Consider the following 17399-nt stretch of genomic DNA (forward strand, 5'->3'; position numbering starts at 1 on the left):
AAGCCTCGCGATCGTTGGGGGCTCAGCCTCCCGAGGCCCCACCTCCTTCCGGCTCGCGTTTGGGATTTGTCCCGCCTACCCACCCCTGTCAGCTTCATTCCGCTTCCGGTTGGCGGGGCGCTGGGCTTCAGCAAAGTTGTCGCTAGCTTGGTCGCGATGGGGAAGTCAGATTTTCTTACCCCAAAGGCCATCGCCAACAGGATCAAGTCCAAGGGGCTTCAGAAGCTGCGCTGGTATTGCCAGATGTGCCAGAAGCAGTGTCGGGACGAGGTAAGCGGGCCTGAATGGGGCCCGGCTGGAAATTCAGGTTCAAGCCCCTGACGCTGCGGGTGAGGGAGTGGAGCTCAGGTCCCTAGTCGTGGGTTCGCGCTAGGCGAGTCAGCTACTCTACTCGGTAGGGCCATCCTTACCTGCAGCCCTCATCCTGGGGGAACCAGTGGTCTTTAACATCTCATTCCTCCACGATCTTCCTCCAAAAAGAAATGAAATAAGGTTTTGCAGCTCTCGTAGACGTGATGCTCCTCGAACTGTCATAAAACGGGGGCGTTGAATAGTGCAGAGCTGGATGCCTGGGAGATAACATTGACAGTCATCTCTGACCTGACGCGACTCAAGAGAAGCAGGGTGGTTAGGATTCACACCTCTTTTCAGGATCAGATGAAAAAGGACAACTAAGCTCTGGCACACTACTCATCTAACAAGCGTCTGTGGAGCACCTACCGTGTGCCCGGCCCAGGGTAGGACTGTAGATAGCCTTGTGGACGGGAGTCAGACTGTCAGAATCCTGAATCCCAGCTGCGCCACTTCCTAACTGTGTAGTCTTGGGCAAGTTGCTTACATTTCCTTCTGTTTGCTTATCTTGTAAAGTGAGAATAACAGTTGTACTTACCGGTAAGATTGTGAGTTTTAAATCAGTGGATTATGTGTACAGTGGCTCAGGGGGTCTTTGGGCAGATCACAGAAAGTTTTGTAGGCCGTACAATGGAGTTTATACTTTTTGTCATTAATGAGGTGGATGATAAAGCACCTTGAAGAATTGAGAGCAAGCTAGTGACAGGATCGTATTTTTCTCTGGAGATTGAGTGGGATTGGGTAGGTGCAGAGGAACACTGGGTAATTGGAAGAATCTACTCCAGTGTTTGCTAATGAGGTATGAGATACTTAAGTACGACTTACACTGAATAACAGTGATGCAGTTTTTCTTTTTCATTTTTCTCTCCAGTTCTTTCTTTTTAATAGTCAAGATGAAATTCTCACACAGAAAACTAGAGACTAGTACAATGAACATTTGTATATCTATTACCCATATTTAACATTTTAAGCAACTTGCCTATCTTTACTTTTTTCAGAAATATTTTAAAGTAAATTGCAAACATCGGGATATTTCATCTCTAAATACTTAAGTATGCATCTCTAAGATATTTGGATATTTTTCTACATAGCCACAAAATACGTCATCCCACATAACAAAATTAATAAAAACTCCCTTATGTCATCTGATACACACTCCATATTCACATGTCCTCACTTGTTCCCACAAATGCTTTTTAAAAGTTTTTTTCAAACCAAGATCGAATCAAAAGGTATGAATTGGATTTGTTATTAGGACTTTTAAAAATAGGTTATTTTTTTTAGAGCAATTTTAGGTTCACAACAATAATGAGCGGAAGGTGCGGAGATATCCCATACACACCCAGGCTCCACATATGTACAGCTTCCCCACGATCAGCATCTTGCAACAAAGTAGTACTTTGTTACAATCAAAGCTATACTGACACATCATCATCACCAAAGTCTATAGTTTATAGTAGGGTTCACTCTTGATGTTGGACATTCTATGGGTTTGGACAAAAGTATAATAACAGGGGTGCCTGGGTGGCTCAGTCATTAGGCGTCTCTCTTCGGCTCAGGGCGTAATCCGAGGGTCCTGGGATCAAGCCCCGCATCGGGCTCCCTGCTCCACTGGGAGCCTGCTTCTTCCTCTCCCACTCCCCCTGCTTGTGTTCCCTCTCTCGCTGGCTTTCTCTCTCTCTGTCAAATAAATAAAATCATTTTAAAAATGTATAATAACATATATCCATCATTATAGTATCATAGAGAATGGTTTCATTTCCTTAAAACTTTCTGCTCTTGGGTTATTAGGACTTTTAATTCTCTCTCAATTCTAAACTGAGTATAGAACCCACTTCCCTCACCCTTTCTCCCACCCCACCCCCGAAACCCAAATTATTTTTCTTTTTTTATATTTTTTTGTATGTGTATAATTGGCACACATTACACACAGATTACATTAGTTACGTTAGTTTCAGGTGTACAACATAATTTATACCTTATGCTATATACTGCAAGTTTATACCTTATGCTGTGTTCACCACAACTGTAGTGATCATCTGTCACCATACAACATTTTTACAATACCATTGACTATATTCCCCAAGGTGTACCTTTTATTCCCATGACATATTCATTCCATCACTGGAAGCCTGTATCTCCCACTCCCCTTTCCCCGTTTTGCCCATCTACCCCCCCTATCCTCTCCCTCTGGCAACCATTGGTTTGTTCTCTGTATTTATAGGTCTGATTGATTGCTTTTGTTTTGTTTATCCACTTGCTTTTTAGATTCCACATATAGGTGAAATCCTAGGAAATTTGCCTTTCTCTGACTTATTTCAGAGATATAAGACCCTCTAGGTCCATCCATATTGTCACAAATGGCAAGATCTCATTCTTTTTTATAGCTGAGTACTATTCCATTGTGTGTGTCTTCTTTATCCATCTTCTTCATGTAGCAGTGGATGCTTGATTGCTTCCATATCTTTGATGTTCAGTTGTTTTTCTGACATTGACTTGAAGAGACTAGGCCAGTAATTGCCTTGGAGCATTACCACTTTCTGGTGTGAAACAGTTAAGTTTTCTTGTGGTTGTTTTTGACCTTCTTTCTCTAACTTATAGTTTCTGTAAACCGGAACTTAGAGCAGAAGGCTTGATTAGGTTCAGGTGAAATATTTTGGGGAAGACAACTTGATAGGTGATCCTGTGTATTTCATATTACATCACATAAGGAAGCCCATAATGTCTGATAGTGCTAAGATTGTAAATATGACAGCCTGTAAAGTAATGTTAGAGTGTAATATTTTCCCTCTTGCATGAGCAAGTAACTAGTAAAGGATATATCTAGTTTCCCATCAACCTTTTACTAAGGTGTTTTAGCATCCTTGCTTGAGTCTATTATTGCCTTAAGAGTTGCAAAGTGGTTATTTTTCTGTTTTTTCTAAATGTATTATTGGCTACCATTCTTTTATAAAAATGAGCTTTTTCTCATTAACTAGGGCTCTTTGGTTATCCTTAAATGTTACCCTAAAATATAGTTTCTATGGGAAAAGGAGGATAAAAGCTTAATTCTTTCCTTTAGATACCAATTTCAGAGTAAGACGCTTGTAGTGGTTCTGTCCTATTTGCCTTCATATCTTTTCGTTGCCTTCCCTACCTGGGAGGGTGGAAGAGAAAGTTGGCCCCTCCAAGGTCCTCCCCTGTTTCCCATCTCTCAGTATTGTAAGATTGAAGGGGAAGTATGTCAGATCCAGAGTATCCCCTCCTGCCCATCCACTCTCTTGGGTTTCTAGAATTTAATAACATCATTTTGTTTTCATTTTATTGATTTATTTTCAGTTTATGGAAAGTAGTACTGGTTTTTCATTATGAGACTGATACGAAGTTTCCTTTTAAGATACATTTAAGTAAGAGTAATTCACAGGTACTACACAGATGAGGCAAGAATAGTGTAGGTAGTCTGTGGGTGGCCAAAGCTCGGGAGGCTAAGCAAGATGGAGTGTTGACATCAGGCCAGTTGCATGGGATTGAGCCGAGGAGCAGAAGAAGAGTTGTTAAGGAGGCCAAGAGTGGACTTAGTGATACACGGAAGGCAGGCATAGAGGAGGACTCGAGGGTGCCTGGCTCTAGGGTCCTGGCTGTGGGTGTGCGATTCACTGAGATGGGGAATACGGGAGGAGAGACACATTTTTCATTTCTCTTTCTAGTGAAGAATCAGTTATAAATGTTAAGTTGAGTAGTAAATGTTGAGTAGATACAAAGTCAAGACTTGTAATTTTTTTATAGTCATCTGAAGAAGATACAGGTTCAGTGTATTTAACATGAGGTTTCTGTAATATGCCGCAGTGTATTTTAGATAATGAACTAAAACAGAGGGAAAATTGTCCCCTTGATGGAAATTCACTACTGGCCCATTTTACGTCATTCCATCTGCGTTCGCACAGCACTACATGAAGTAGGTGCTCAATAAAATTTGTCAAAGTGATTTAAAAAAGAAAGTCACTCTTCTGGTACTGTGTCCTGTCATGCTTCTTACTAGTGTCTGTTTTCCAAATACTGTTTTTCTGTCTCTTTAATCTGGGATTATTCTTTAATTAGCAGGGTTGCATAACTCAACCTCGTAAACTTTTAAATAAAAATAAGTGTGCTTAGAGCTAGTGAATTTTTCCCTCTTTTCTTTTCTTTTCTTTTCTTTCTTTTTCTTTTTTCTTTTCTTTTTCTTTTTTCTTTTTCTTTTTTCTTTTTTTTTTTTTTTTACTGTTATCATCAAAGAGCAGCTTTTTAGGGTTGATTCAATTAGGGCTCATTTTGATGACCTAAATCAGAATGTAACTACTACCTTTCCATTTTTGTAGAATGGCTTCAAATGTCACTGTATGTCTGAATCTCATCAGAGACAACTCTTGCTGGCTTCTGAAAATCCCCAGCAGTTTATGGATTATTTTTCAGAGTAAGTAACGTGAAGAAATCCTTTTCTCATAAGTTTTATTCAGTTGGACATTTAGTAGATGCTTAGTATTTTCTATATTGGGAGCTCCATTCATTCCTTACACATTAACACCATAGCTATATTATCCTGTGCTCAGGTTTTGTTTTCCTTTGACAGTTTGTTGTAGTGTGAAATTATTGCAAAAGTGGTTCTCACCATTTAGTCTTGCACTTCAAACATAAAAAACTACCTTTGTTTCTCACTCGGTTATGGCTCAGAGCACAGCTCTGGAGTCAGACTGCCTGCCTTAAACCCTGCAAATCCAGGCTTCTCTACTCATGAGCTTTGTGACTGGCTGACCCACTTACATCTGTCTATGCTTTTGTCTGCTCATCTATAAAATGGGACTAAAAACAGCACTGCCTTCCAATTGTTCGCTTTATTTTAGAGAGTTTACATAAAGATGAATCAGTTAATACTTTTAAAGTGTTTAGAAGAAGAGCACCCAGTACTCGATTAATAGCTGTTAATTATTATTACTATAATGTTTAGTTTTGCTTCTGTATAACTCTTTCTTTACAAAGTTCTAGACCTTTTGGTCTTAGGACCCCTTTACACCCTAAAAAATAATTGAAGAGTCCCAGAGAGCTTTTGTTTATGTTTGATATTGATATATTGCTATTTGTAAATTAGGGATTAAAAATGAAAAAATTAATGTATTTATTTAAAATAATAGTAAACCTATTACAGGTTAAAATAAATGAATTTTTTAATTTAAAAAGCCTGTCTTTTCTAAAACAAAACAAAACAAAAAAATAAGGGTGACATTGTTTATACTTTTGCAAATCTCTCCAATGTCTTACTTAATAGAAGACACTTGGTTCCACAACTGCTTCTGTGCTCTGTCTGTTTCAAAGTGTTTTGGGTGAAGCGCGTAAAGAAAGCCCACCCTGTTCATAGATGTACAGTTGGAATGAGGGAATATTTTAATAGCCTTTTTCAGACAAGTTTGGATATTCTTCTTTGACACTACATTAAAACACAGTGTCATGGTTCTTTCTTAAACCTTTTTTTAAAAAGATTTATTTATTATAATTTTAGAGATTGTGCAAGCCTCTGCACAAGCGGGGGGGTGGGCTTGGGGGGGGCATATAGAATCCACAAGCAGACTCTCTGCTGAGACGCAGGGCTCGATCCTGGGACCCTGAGATCACGACCAGAACCGAAGTCAAGAGTCAGTGGCTCAACCGGCTGAACCACCCAGGCTGCCCTGGCGTGGTAGTTTCTTGAAGATGAGTTGCAGTGCGGAATCCGAAACCACATCAGTGAACATTTCGCATTCTATTAGACTGTGACCCCTCCGTCTTTCACTTTAAATGGATCTCGTACCCATGCATGATCTTATATCATCATGCATTTGTCATTTGGAAAACATTGGCTCACTGAGTATTCTGAATGATGATACATTTCGTTCCATAATAGCATAAAGTCAGATTTATTAATGTCAGCATCAGTGTCATCAGAAATGTCTTTAAGTTTGGGAAAGTATGTCAATTCCCAGTGGCCGATGTTAATTTACCAGATTCAAATTTTTGCTCGAAAGCTCAAATTTTATCATTGGCAACAAATACTGTCCATTGTTTTCCTTGACATGACAAGGCTCCCGTTGTTTATTTTTGAGAAAATATCTACGGAATAACCAATTTGGAGTAATCATGGTTGATTTGTCAGTCATTCTTTCCAATAAATTGGTGCTCCATGGAAAAAGGTGGTTCGGCTCATGGCTCAAACAATCACACACGTACTTCGCTCAAGACAACCACTGTCCAGCAGCGGAAGTGGTTTATTCATAACCCTGTTTGATCACACAGGACAGTGGAAAGACATAGCCCCAAAGGGTGAGATTTAATACTGTTAATGATATTGTTATCCAGGACATTCGATGAAACCGACATTGACTTTCACTGCGAGTGCCTGCCCATGAAGATGACCTGGGTCGCTAGGACAGTGTGGCCTCACTGCCCACTGCCTTGACCAGGCTAAGATGCCTGGCTTTTGTGCCATCAAGGCAAGTAGCACAGTGAAAAAGGCAAACAAGATTTATCTGTGAACCACCTAAGACCATCTGGAATACCACTGGGCTGCATGTGCCACATTTGGGGAAATACCGTTCTGGCGAGAGCCATGCACACTGGGGCCTTCCTCTCCACCCCCGTTCACTGCATCCATGGCAGCTGCCCTCCGCCTCCACCAGCCTCCTGAAGGGTTGCTCATGCCTCTTTCCATCTTCCCCTTTATCTTTTTTTTGGTGCATAATGCTCTTAACTGTCCACAAACATCTCTCTGTTTTCCATTCTTTCCTACTCCTCCCTCTGCTGACTTTCTTTCTTAACCCCTCTACCTGTCCTCCCAGCTCTTCAAGGGCAAGAATGTTGCCCACTCGGCTTCCTTCCCTCCATAGTACACAGGCTGCAGGAGTTTGTTGTTCTTCCAGCTGTTAACCTTTATGGCGGATGACTCTTACATCTTACCGCTCATTCCTAACATCTGTCTTAAGTTGTAGTTTTTTTTTTCTGCACAGTTCTATATTTCTTTTTTTTTTTTTTTAAGATTTTATTTATTTATTTGACAGAGACGACCAGTGAGAGAGGGAACACAAGCAGGGGGAGTGGGAGAGGAAGAAGCAGGCTCGCAGCGGAGGAGCCTGATGTCGGGCTCGATCACAGAACTCTGGGATCACACCCTGAGCCGAAGGCAGATGCTTAACGACTGCGCTACCCAGGCGCCCCAGTTCTGTATTTCTGAAGGCTCTCTCAGAGCCAACATTTTAAAGCTAAAGGCAGTATTCTGTCCACCACACCTGCTTGTTATCCTGGGCTGGCTGATACCTGCGTATGCCAGGCTGGGAAGTCCCTGTTGTCGATTCTTCTCTACAGTGACTGTTAAACCTGCATCCTCTCCATTCTCATGGCTCTAGTGATAGTTCTCATCATCTCTCGCCTAAATTCATTCTGTGACTGCCTCCCTGAACTCTCAGCCGCAGCTTCTGCCCCTCCTGTTCATGTCTTATGCCCGCGGATCACGAACCACTACCTGCACCCGAATCAGCTGGAGGGCTTATGACCGTGGTGGCACGTTCTGAGTCAGCAGATCTGACGTGGGGCCGGAGACTTGGCGTTTCTATCTAGTTCCCAAGTGATGTATGTCGATGCCGCTGTTCTGGGGACCACACTGAGAATTCTTGTTCTGTACTTTCTACAGGATTATCTTTCTAAATCATAGATTTTCACAGACTAATTCCTAAATAAATTATTTGGTGCTTTTCCACTGCACGCATAAAACGCACCCTCCTTAGCATGACGTTCACAGTACTTCACAGATTAGCCCCACCAGTATTTTCCAGCTGTGTCTTCCACCCCTGCCCCGTTAGTTGTTCTTTCCCTCATTTCTACCTACTCTCAACATTAGCTCAATTAGATTATCATTTCCCAGATGCTGTGCTTTCGTGTCTCTCTGCCAGCTGGGAAAGGCCTTCTCTTCCTCTACACCTCTAAAGTCCTATTTATACTTCACCACCCATATTAGAGATCACCTCTGGGCACCTCCCTGACTCCCCTGATAGTTTATTACATCTCTTTTGCAGTGTGATTTCTGTTTTGATTGCTTCTGCTAGATTGTAACGTGGGTCGAGATTTCTGTTTTAGTCACCTATGTTTACCTGGACTTAGCACAGTGTACTCAGTGCAGAGGGAGACAGTAAGTGCCAGTCTCCCGTGGAGTAAGGGAAGTTCTGTTACCATCAAAAAGGTGGTGTTATGACACATTCAGTAGCATTAAGAGACCTGATGAAGGAGCCTCTGCAAAGACTATAGTCACTTTGGTTACAGCTGCTCAGCCAAGGCTAAAGTTTCAACTCCAGATTGACTTTTGACTGTAGCTCTTGAAAGCTATAGTCTTTTGGGATTCGTTCCTTTTTCAATTTTTTTTTTTTAAGATTTTATTTATTTATTCGACAAAGATAGAGACAGCCAGCGAGAGAGGGAACACAAGCAGGGGGAGTGGGAGAGGAAGAGGCAGGCTCATAGCGGAAGAGCCTGATGTGGGGCTCGATCCCAGAGCCTGATGTGGGGCTCGATCCCAGAACGCCGGGATCACGCCCTGAGCCGAAGGCAGACGCTTAACCGCTGTGCCACCCAGGCGCCCCCGTTCCTTTTTCAGTTTTTAAGGGTTCGTAACAGATATTCACATAGATGTTTTGTATATCATTTGGGCATTCACACTGTATGGTGGCTCCCATTTCAGGAAGAGGATGCTTTATGTTTAGAATTACCCTAATGCTCTCTTTTCTTTCCTTATTAGGGAATTCCGAAATGACTTCCTAGAACTTCTCAGGAGACGCTTTGGTGAGCATCTGGGCACTGTGAATATAATAACGTCATGATGTTATAACCTGCGCAGAACTGACAGTGTCATGTTTTGTTCTTAGGCACTAAGAGAGTTCACAACAACATCGTTTATAACGAGTATATCAGCCACCGAGAGCACATCCATATGAACGCCACTCAGTGGGAGACCCTGACTGATTTCACTAAGTGGCTGGGCAGAGAGGGTAAGCATAAACCAGGATTTCATTAGCGGTTATGTGGCTCCGGTGGAGAGAGAATTGTCACAGTTTCTGTGTAAATTTACGGAAACGAGGACAAGTAGGGCAGTTACGAACTGGTGGAGAGGAGCGTAATCTCCCGGGCTTGACTGCGTGTGTTACACTTGAACGTGAGCATCTGGAATAGTTCTTTGATAGGGCAAAGACGTGTGACCGAAGCAGCCTCTCATCTGGGGTAAGAATTACTATCAGTCCTTCCCCTTTTTTACCCCCATATTCATTTTACTTTCAGAAACTTTTGTTACCCCTGCTTAAGGAGCTTTTTATTTCTTTATTTTTTTAAATAGTTATTTATTTTAGAGAGAGAGAACACGAGCGGGAGGGGCAGAGGGAGAGTCTGAAGCAGACTCCACACTTAGTAGGGAGCCCGACGTGGGTCTCCATCTCCTGACCCTGAGATCATGACCTGAGCTGAAATCAAGAGTCAGACTCGTAAGGGACTCTGCTATCTAGGCACCCCACGGAGCTTTTAAACAATTTATTGCAGTTTATTCCATTTCTGATCTTCATAGGCTGAAGCTCGGTAGAAGAGAAGAGGAAGAAATTTTGTGTCAATATATTACTTATTCAGTGTGTTACTTTATTCCATTTTATGGGGAAAATTTCTACTTAGTTAAGTCAGCAGAATATCACGTACTCCTTGGATGTTAACTACTTAGACACAGTTAAATAATTACTAAGCGAGGTAATACTTCTTTCACATGTTTACCTTGCTTACATAGTTGACTTAACCTAGCTAGTTACAAATAAGAATAATAATTTTTTCTGTCTGAGGAGATAAAATATTCCACTTAAAATATCCAAGTTTCATCAGCTGTGAATATGGAAAATTTGTGTGCTGCATGAATTTGTGTGTTTGAATGTGTTCGAGGGAATGTATTTGAATGAATAAGCATATGACGCAGAGATAGAACACATTTGTATTTACTTTTACTTTTGATTGTATACAAGTTTGTCTTTCTTTTAAGGTTTGTGCAAGGTGGATGAGACCCCAAAAGGCTGGTATATTCAGTACATAGACAGGGACCCAGAAACTATCCGCCGGCAACTGGAACTAGAGAAAAAGAAGAAGCAGGACCTTGATGATGAGGAAAAAACAGCCAAATTTATTGAAGAACAAGTGAGAAGAGGCCTGGAAGGGAAAGAACAGGTGGGCAACAATATCATTCCAGGAGGCAACAGAAAAAGGTCTCAAGCAAAATTCTTAAGCATTGAATTGACATTTGTAGGTCTTGTTCCTTAATTAAGAGGAGAAAGAAGGTGGCCAAGTATAAAAGCCCAGGTTTTGGAGTGAAGACAAAGCTGGGTTCAGTTCCTAACTTACTGACTCACAGTGTTATAGAATTATATAATCTTCCAGACCTTGGTTTCCTTATCCCTAAGGCACAGGCGATAGCTAATGGGGAAGACAGAGCAGATGACATCACTTGGCTGGAATTAATGCAGTGCTGGAGTTAAACACGGTGTGGGAACCTAGAGGGCCAGCACTCGCCCCAGCCTGGGGAGGATGCGGAGTATCCGAAGGTAGATGCAGCCTCTGGGCTTGAATAATCAGTGGGCAAAACCCAGACAAATCGGGGAAGGAGGACATGGTTCAGGTGGTTCAGGTGTTGGAATAAGTAGAGTAAGGCATTTATTTTAACAAATGTTTATTGGGTACCCCCTTCTTCTAGGCCTTCTTCCAGGCACTGGGGATAGAGCAGTAAATAGAAGGTAAAAACTCCCTGCTCACGCTGCTTGTATACCAAAAGTTATGTGTGTACAGGAAAACATAACTTAGTACATATGTGAAACTACCAGCCATTTAGTATTTTTAAAGACCTTATCGTGGTATAAGATACATGTGATAAAGTGTATGATGGACGTTAATCTTGAGGTGACAGCTCAATGAAATTTTACACATGTATGTGTCTTTAGATGGATGGGCGGATGGCCTATGTAGTGACCGCCCAGATCAAGATATAGACCGTTGCCAGGGTCATAGTCATTCCCGTTAATATTCCCCATCCCCCAAGAAGGAACGAGGGTTCTAATATACCACTATTGATTATCTGTTAGTGTGTTCTTGAACTTTGTAGAAATGTGATCATACCGTATACTCTCTGTCTGGCTTCTGTAACTCAGAACGTTCTTTATGTTTCCTGTACCTGTGTTCTTTCCTATCAGTATTTAACTCTTTTTTTTTTTTAAAGTGACGTCTGCTATTCCATTTTATGACTATCACACAGTTTATCCATTCTCCTGGTGAGAAACATGCAGCTTGTTTTCAGTTTCTGGCTCTGGTGAATACAGCCGCTCTGATAATTAGTGTATATGCCTTAGTGAAGCTGTTTAGTGCGGCGTGATGCAGGAAGTAGCCAGCAATAAGAAAGTAAAGATCCGTTGATGAGTCAACTAACATGAGTCAACCATGTTAGTTGACCTCCTCGATAAGCGATGCATGTGCATGTGTATTATGGTACTGTTTCCACATGCATGTATTCATATGCGTGTATTCACAGTCTTTGAGGAGTTTTCTGTATTAAATTAAAATAAAAACAATGGTTAAACTGCTGTATTGTCAAATTTAAACCCCTTCCTGAGATTGAAAGCTTCTTATTCTTGTGATTCTCTCACCTTTTTAATACTTAAACCTCTGTTTTCAATAGAAGGAAAATGGTAATTTCCTATTGTGGAAATCAAGAAGGATCACATCTTGTACAGAGGAAATTGATTTACTTTTTGGAATAGCATTGTTTTGTAACATTGTAGCTTAATTCCACTAAAATCTTCACGTTAATTCGTACTTTTCAAGTATAAATAGCATCTTCCCCTAAACGGCAGGGGAAGTCCTACTGATCAGGACTTCTTCATTGCACTGCTAAATATTACCAATTTTTAAAAAGTAACGTCATGTCTTTCACCTTCCTTTGTGAGATCCTAATGGAGAAAAGAGTATCTCAGCAGGATCTCAAGAACAACATTTTTGTTAGTAGAAAGAACAATTAACATTTATCAAACACTATTGCAGGCATTATGCTAAATGCCTCCTTTATTTTATCCTATTTTATCCTTATGACACCTCTAAATATGCATATTGTTCCTGTTGTAAAGACAGAAAAAATCGAGGTATAGGGAGATCGTGAGATTGACAGGTGACGAAGTTAATAATGTACAGACGTGCGTTTGACCTGCAGTTCTGTCTGAGTTAGCCTTAGGCCCTTGATCTTACACTAAACTATCCCACAGTGTAGAAGGGTTTTGCTTTTTAAAGCAATCCTCTAGCTAAAATTCTTTTTTTTTTTTTTTAAGATTTTATTTATTTATTAGAGAGAGTGGGCAAAAGAGAGCATGAGCAGAGGAAGGGAGAGGAGAAAGGGACTTGATGCAGGGCTCCATCCCAGAACCCTGGGATCATGACCTGAGCTGAAGGCAGATGCTTAACCGACTGAGCCACTCAGGCGCCCCATCCTCTAGCTAGAATTCTTAAGGTTTATTGTTTTATGTTGTTTCCTGTTTAAATTGTAGTAGAAATAAAAATGTAGGTAAGCTTCTGCGATGTGATACAGAGAAGCCACTTTTTTCCTCTTTAGAATAATTCTCAGTTAAAGAATATTTGCAGTACATATAATTTCTTAACTAGGATCTTCATTATTTTATTTTATTTTTTTTAAAGATTTCATTTATTTATTTGAGAGAGAGAGAGAGAGAATGAGCAGGGGGGAGGGAGAAGCAGACTCCCCACTGAGCAGGGAGCCTGATGCAGGACTCAATCCCAGGGTTCTGGGATCATGACCTGAGCTGAAGGCAGATGCTTAACCGACTGAGCCACCCAGGTGGCTGGATCTTAATCATTTTAGAGCTGCATGTTGGAGCTGCCTTGCAACATGGGTAGCAAGTCATAATTTGGGACTATTGAATATTGATAGTAAATGCACTGTGAACCAAACCTTCATACTCTCTCTCTCTCTCTTTTTTTTCCTTTTAGGAGGCTCCTATTTTTACAGAATTAAGCAGAGAAAATGATGAAGAAAAAGGTACTTTTTACTTTTTTTCTTATTCTTTTTTTTTTTTTTTTTTAAAGATTTTTTATTTATTTATTCGACAGAGATAGAGACAGCCAGCGAGAGAGGGAACACAAGCAGGGGGAGTGGGAGAGGAAGAAGCAGGCTCATAGCGGAGGAGCCTGATGTGGGGCTCGATCCCATAACACTGGGATCACGCCCTGAGTCGAAGGCAGACGCTTAACCGCTGTGCCACCCAGGCGCCCCTTATTCTTTTAATATAGATGATTTTGTATTGGCTCTGCCAAAAACTAGCAGCGTGTTTGGAGGGAAGACATATAATCTTTCTGGGACTGCATTCTTTTTACTGATTTATGAAAAGGTAACAATGAATCAGGTAGGATGCTTTCAGCTGCAAGTAACAAAACCGACTAAAATTAGCCTAAATAATAAGGGAATACCTTGCCGGGAGAAGAGTCCCCAGAGATATGGCGGTTCTGGATGCCATGCCATCCGTCAACAGCTGGGCACAAGGGTGCTTCGGCACTCTTGGCCATCGTGTGCACACCCAGCATTGTCCAGAGGATGACAGAGGGCATCTCTTCTGGGGTGCCCTGTGAGCAAGGAAACTTTTCCGAGAAGACACTCCTCCTGCCAGCAGACTTCCTTTTGAATATCACTGGCCAGTCCATAGCAGCCTCCACCTCAAGCACAGCCACTGGGAAAGAAAGTGGGATCATCTCGATTGGCTTACCTTGGCTGAAGGAACCTTACTAATCACCTCCCAAAGCCCCCCAATTCCTAATCCCATCACTTTGGGCATTAGCTTTTCAACAGATCAATTTTAGGGGGATACATTCAGACTCTAGCATCCTCCAAAACATGTATAAGAGGTATAATAAACACCTAAACAAAATTGGAGTCCTGTCCCCTTAGCGTGGGGAGAGGGAGCCATGGAGGCGGGGGGGGGGTGGCCAAGGCTGTCCCCTATAGCTCGATCACATGTAGATCTTACCCACCTCTGAGCATCTGCTCAGTATTATCCGCAGGAATTCATCATCTCTGGATAGGAGCGTTCCAGCTCTCGTTTATTCAAAATGTCCATGAGCTTCTATGTGGATATATCATGGTGACTTATCTGATAAGTTTTATAATTTTCCTGAAATATATACACATACACACTCACATACATTTATATATATGTATATTATATATGTGATGAAATATACATGTAAAAAAATATCATTTGTTTTTCTTCCAGTTACATTTAATTTGAATAAAGGAGCTTGCAGTTCAGCAGCAACGTCATCCAAATCCAGGTGAGCTCCGTGAACAGGCACCTTAGAGCTTGAGAATTTTTGTGAGATGTTGAGTACTACATTTTAAAAGCTGCAGGATTGGGAATTTTTTTTTTCTGGTTGTAATTTTCTTCTTTGTCTCGTTTTTGTTGGCGGTGGTTTTGTTTTGTTGGTTAGCAGCTGTTTTTTCCTTACCTGCCCATGATGATGTGGTGCTTCTGAGGAAAGGCTCATTCTGATTAAATGCCCACGTGACAAGTTTTTGCTTCTCCGTGAGTCCTTCTCCACATAATGGGTCCCCCTGTGCTATGGCAGTGCTGTTGATTTTTCTATCACAGCCCACTTACCAAGTTTAAATATGAGCTGGGGTATACAGTCTTTGTTCTGCCTAGTGTGTTAAGATTTTGTGAGAACAGAGACTAGGTTATTCTCCGACCTTCTTAGCCCTTAGAACAGTGTAAATGTAGCAGGAGGCACGCCCTCCTAGCTGCCCTCCCTGCTGCCTGGTGTCGTAGCCGAGCGGGGCCTGACCAAGCTTGTCTGTAAAAGGCCACATAGTAAATATTTTAGGCATTATTGGCCATACGTCTTTGTCACAACCACTTGACTGCCGTCGGAGAGAGAACGCAGCCGCAGACAACGTGTCAAAACAAATGAACGTGGCTGTATTCCAGTAAAATCTTCTAAATACAGGCAGCAGGCTGCGTTTGGCCCTCAGGTTGGAGTTTGCCAAACCCTGGCATAGCGTGTGGTCAGGTGCTTCTGTTCCCTTTTCACGTTCTCTTCTCTTGCGGTTCTTATCAGTTCCTTCACCAAATATTTATTCGCTATCAGTGATGTGCAGTGTGTCCAGTTTGGTTATGGAGATTAAACAAAACAATAAGATAGTCGGGAAGGTACCTTCCTACTGGTACTTCCCAGCGTCGACCAGAATTTAGTTTTGAATTGGCCAATATTTGTTATTTTACTTAGTATGTTATATGTTGTTTATTTAAGACCTCACTCAGTTTTCTTGGTTAATTTATAGGCTAGTGCTTCTTTGCACAACTAGATAAGTGGCCAGAAGGGAAGGAAATAGACAGAGCAATGCATTACTGCCACGGAATGGCTTGCCAGGGCTCTTCACCTTGATCTAAATGTTTCAGAATTGACACTGACATTAGATACCATGAAGGAGGTGGTTAGTTGGGTTCCATATACAGTACATCTGAAAAGAAAATTCTTTTCAAAAAATCGGTAGGATATGAGCTGGAAAACAGATTCAAATACACCAAATCACAAGTGCCTTATGGTTTTAGACCCGTACGTGTTTCTCACCATTCTCCTTTATTATTTGCTATTCCTAAGTGTAGATAAATGTTAAAATTGGTCGGGGCGCCTGGGTGGCACAGCGGTTAAGCATCTGCCTTCGGCTCAGGGCGTGATCCCAGCGTTCTGGGATCGAGTCCCACATCAGGCTCCTCTGCTATGGGCCTGCTTCTTCCTCTCCAACTCCCCCTGCTTGTGTTCCCTCTCTCGCTGGCTGTCTCTATCTCTGTCAAATAAAATTTAAAAAATCTTTAAAAAAAAAATGTTAAAATTGGTCCCAGTGGCCCCCAAACTGGGCTCCCTTGTATTAGTTTTCTATGGCTGCTGTAACAAATTACCATGAACGAAGTATCTTTTTTTTTAAAGATTTTATTTATTTATTAGACAGAGAGCAACGTGAGAGAGAGCAGGGGGAGGGGCAGAGGGAGAAGCAGACTCCCCACCAAGCAGGGAGCCCAATGGGGGGCTTGATCCTGGGACCCTGGGATCATGACCTGAGCCGAAGGCAGATGCTTAACCCACTGAGCCACCCAGGCGCCCCAAACCAAGTGTCTTGAAACAACAGAAACTTACTCTGTGTCTGGAGGCCAGAAGTCTGAAGTCAGTGTCCCTGAGCTGAAATCAAGCCATGTGCAGGGCCACGCTTCCTCCGGAGGCTCTGGGGGGAATCCGTTCTTTGCCTCTTCCAGCTTCTGGTGGCTGCTGGCATTCCTTAGCTTGTGGCTGCATCCTTCCGTTTTCAGAAGCAGTGTCTTCAAATTTCTCCTTGCTCATCTTCACATCACCTCTCTCTGTGTCAAATCTGCCTCGTAAAAGGATGCATGTGGTTGCATAGAGAGCCCACTCAGGCAACCCAGGATAATCTCATCTCAGTATCTACAACTTAATCTCATTTGCAGAGACCCTTTTCCAAATAAGGTAACATTTATTAACTCCAAGGACGAGGACCTGTTATCTCTGGGGTCTGCTAGTTAGCCTTCTGTACCCCAGTGTCAGGCTCTGATGTTATTAGTAAAAATAGTGTTATTTGACTCAGTCCTATGAGTTCAGTCTCAGGTATCTATAATAACACATAAATAGTGTCACAGATAATTCAATGGAAAGACTCATCTAAGTTTTCTTTTTCTGCAATTATGGCCCATTTGTATAGAGGATGAGATTTATTTTCCTGTTGATTTATATCTCTTGTATGTCTAAAACTGAGAATGAACAAAAGGATCTAGATATAAAAAATGGATACTTTAGATTATATTGAGGTACAAAGATAAGCCCTGCTTCTCTAGTGTTTGAACAGAGGTCACTAAATTTCCATTTCTGTTTTGGGGCTTCTCTAATCGCATTAGGATCCACTCCAGTTACTGAAAGCAGAATTCTAGGGCTGTTCTGGA

At 41.7% G+C, this 17399-nt stretch overlaps 1 protein-coding gene across 1 annotated transcript in view; it reads left to right on the top strand.

Annotated features, from left to right (window-relative positions):
- Positions 1–64: 64 nt before the first annotated feature.
- Positions 65–17399, top strand: part of KIN (Kin17 DNA and RNA binding protein) — a 34014-nt gene continuing 16679 nt past the window's right edge. Inside the window, exons 1-7 of the mRNA XM_008705417.2 lie at positions 65–270; positions 4686–4780; positions 9119–9162; positions 9246–9368; positions 10391–10572; positions 13390–13438; positions 14667–14724. Of these exons, the coding sequence (XP_008703639.1) occupies positions 157–270; positions 4686–4780; positions 9119–9162; positions 9246–9368; positions 10391–10572; positions 13390–13438; positions 14667–14724 (665 nt within the window). The 5' untranslated portion in view covers positions 65–156. The remainder of the gene's footprint in view (positions 271–4685; positions 4781–9118; positions 9163–9245; positions 9369–10390; positions 10573–13389; positions 13439–14666; positions 14725–17399) is intronic.

The sequence above is a fragment of the Ursus maritimus genome, unplaced genomic scaffold (assembly GCF_017311325.1).
Source record: "Ursus maritimus isolate PB19 unplaced genomic scaffold, ASM1731132v1 scaffold_31, whole genome shotgun sequence".
NCBI classification, from domain to species: domain Eukaryota; kingdom Metazoa; phylum Chordata; class Mammalia; order Carnivora; family Ursidae; genus Ursus; species Ursus maritimus.